At 67.5% G+C, this 869-nt stretch overlaps 1 protein-coding gene across 1 annotated transcript in view; it reads left to right on the top strand.

Annotated features, from left to right (window-relative positions):
* Positions 1-15: 15 nt before the first annotated feature.
* The window catches only part of LOC103903343 (tubulin monoglycylase TTLL3), a gene marked incomplete at its 5' end in the record, with an annotated part of 2,832 nt that continues 1,978 nt past the window's right edge, over positions 16-869 (top strand). The window contains 4 exons of the mRNA XM_019473425.1: positions 16-84; positions 226-408; positions 523-582; positions 728-856. Of these exons, the coding sequence (XP_019328970.1) occupies positions 16-84; positions 226-408; positions 523-582; positions 728-856 (441 nt within the window). The remainder of the gene's footprint in view (positions 85-225; positions 409-522; positions 583-727; positions 857-869) is intronic.

The following is an 869-nucleotide window of genomic DNA, read 5'->3' as shown; positions in this document are numbered from 1 at the left end:
CCCGCCCCCCGCGGCTGCCGCCACCCCTCGCTCGACCCTGAGCGGCTCAAGAGGGCCAGGCTGCACGTGGAGAGGGCCGTCAAGGTGAGGGGCCTGATTTCACACACACACACACCCCCCGCAACGTGCCATGCACTTGCATTTATTGCATCTATGGCTCGGGGGTGAGAGCTGAGCTGGAGGGACCAGGGGTGGGGCAGGCTGAGCTCTCGGGTCCCTCCCCAGGAGAAGAAGATCTTCATGGTGCAGGGCCCCTACCCTGTCATCCGCAGCCTGCTGCGGGCCCGGGGCTGGGTGGAGAGGAAGCTCCCCGGCGCGGGCAGGGTGGGCGGCCGGCCAGAGCAGCATCATGGCAGCCAGGAGAAACAGCTGCAGGAGGAGGAGGAGGAGGGATGTGATGCTGATGCTGTTGAGCAGGGGGAGGCAGTGCTGGACCCGCAGCTGGGGTCGGCATGCTGTGGGGCATGGCCTTCCCTGGGGACCCCAGAGCCCCTGTGCTCCCCATGTCCACCTGATGAAGAGGAAGAAGAAGAGGAGGAAGAGTGGTGGGATGAGGACCCTGATGGCATCCACGACCTCATGGTTAGCTGAGAGGGCTAGGGCTGAGCTCCGCCACAGCCCCCAGCACCCTTCCCCTGGGACCCCCAGGCGCAGGGGACAGCCTGGGGCAGGGGGCGAGGGTGGGATGGGGGGTCTGTGCCTCACCCCGCCCCCCCTCCCCCCGCAGTCCCGCCTGGTGCAGGACCAGGTGCCATACTTCATCTGGACCAACCGCTGCGGTGCTGTCGACTGCCGGCTGCTGCGGCAGGACCAGGTGCTGAACCACTACGCCCAGGTGGGCGCCTTCACCACCAAGGTGGGAGCCCAGA

The sequence above is a fragment of the Aptenodytes forsteri genome, unplaced genomic scaffold, assembly GCF_000699145.1.
Source record: "Aptenodytes forsteri isolate BGI_AS27 unplaced genomic scaffold, ASM69914v1 Scaffold53, whole genome shotgun sequence".
NCBI classification, from domain to species: Eukaryota; Metazoa; Chordata; class Aves; order Sphenisciformes; family Spheniscidae; genus Aptenodytes; species Aptenodytes forsteri.
This window is presented reverse-complemented; position numbering and strand designations above follow the sequence as displayed.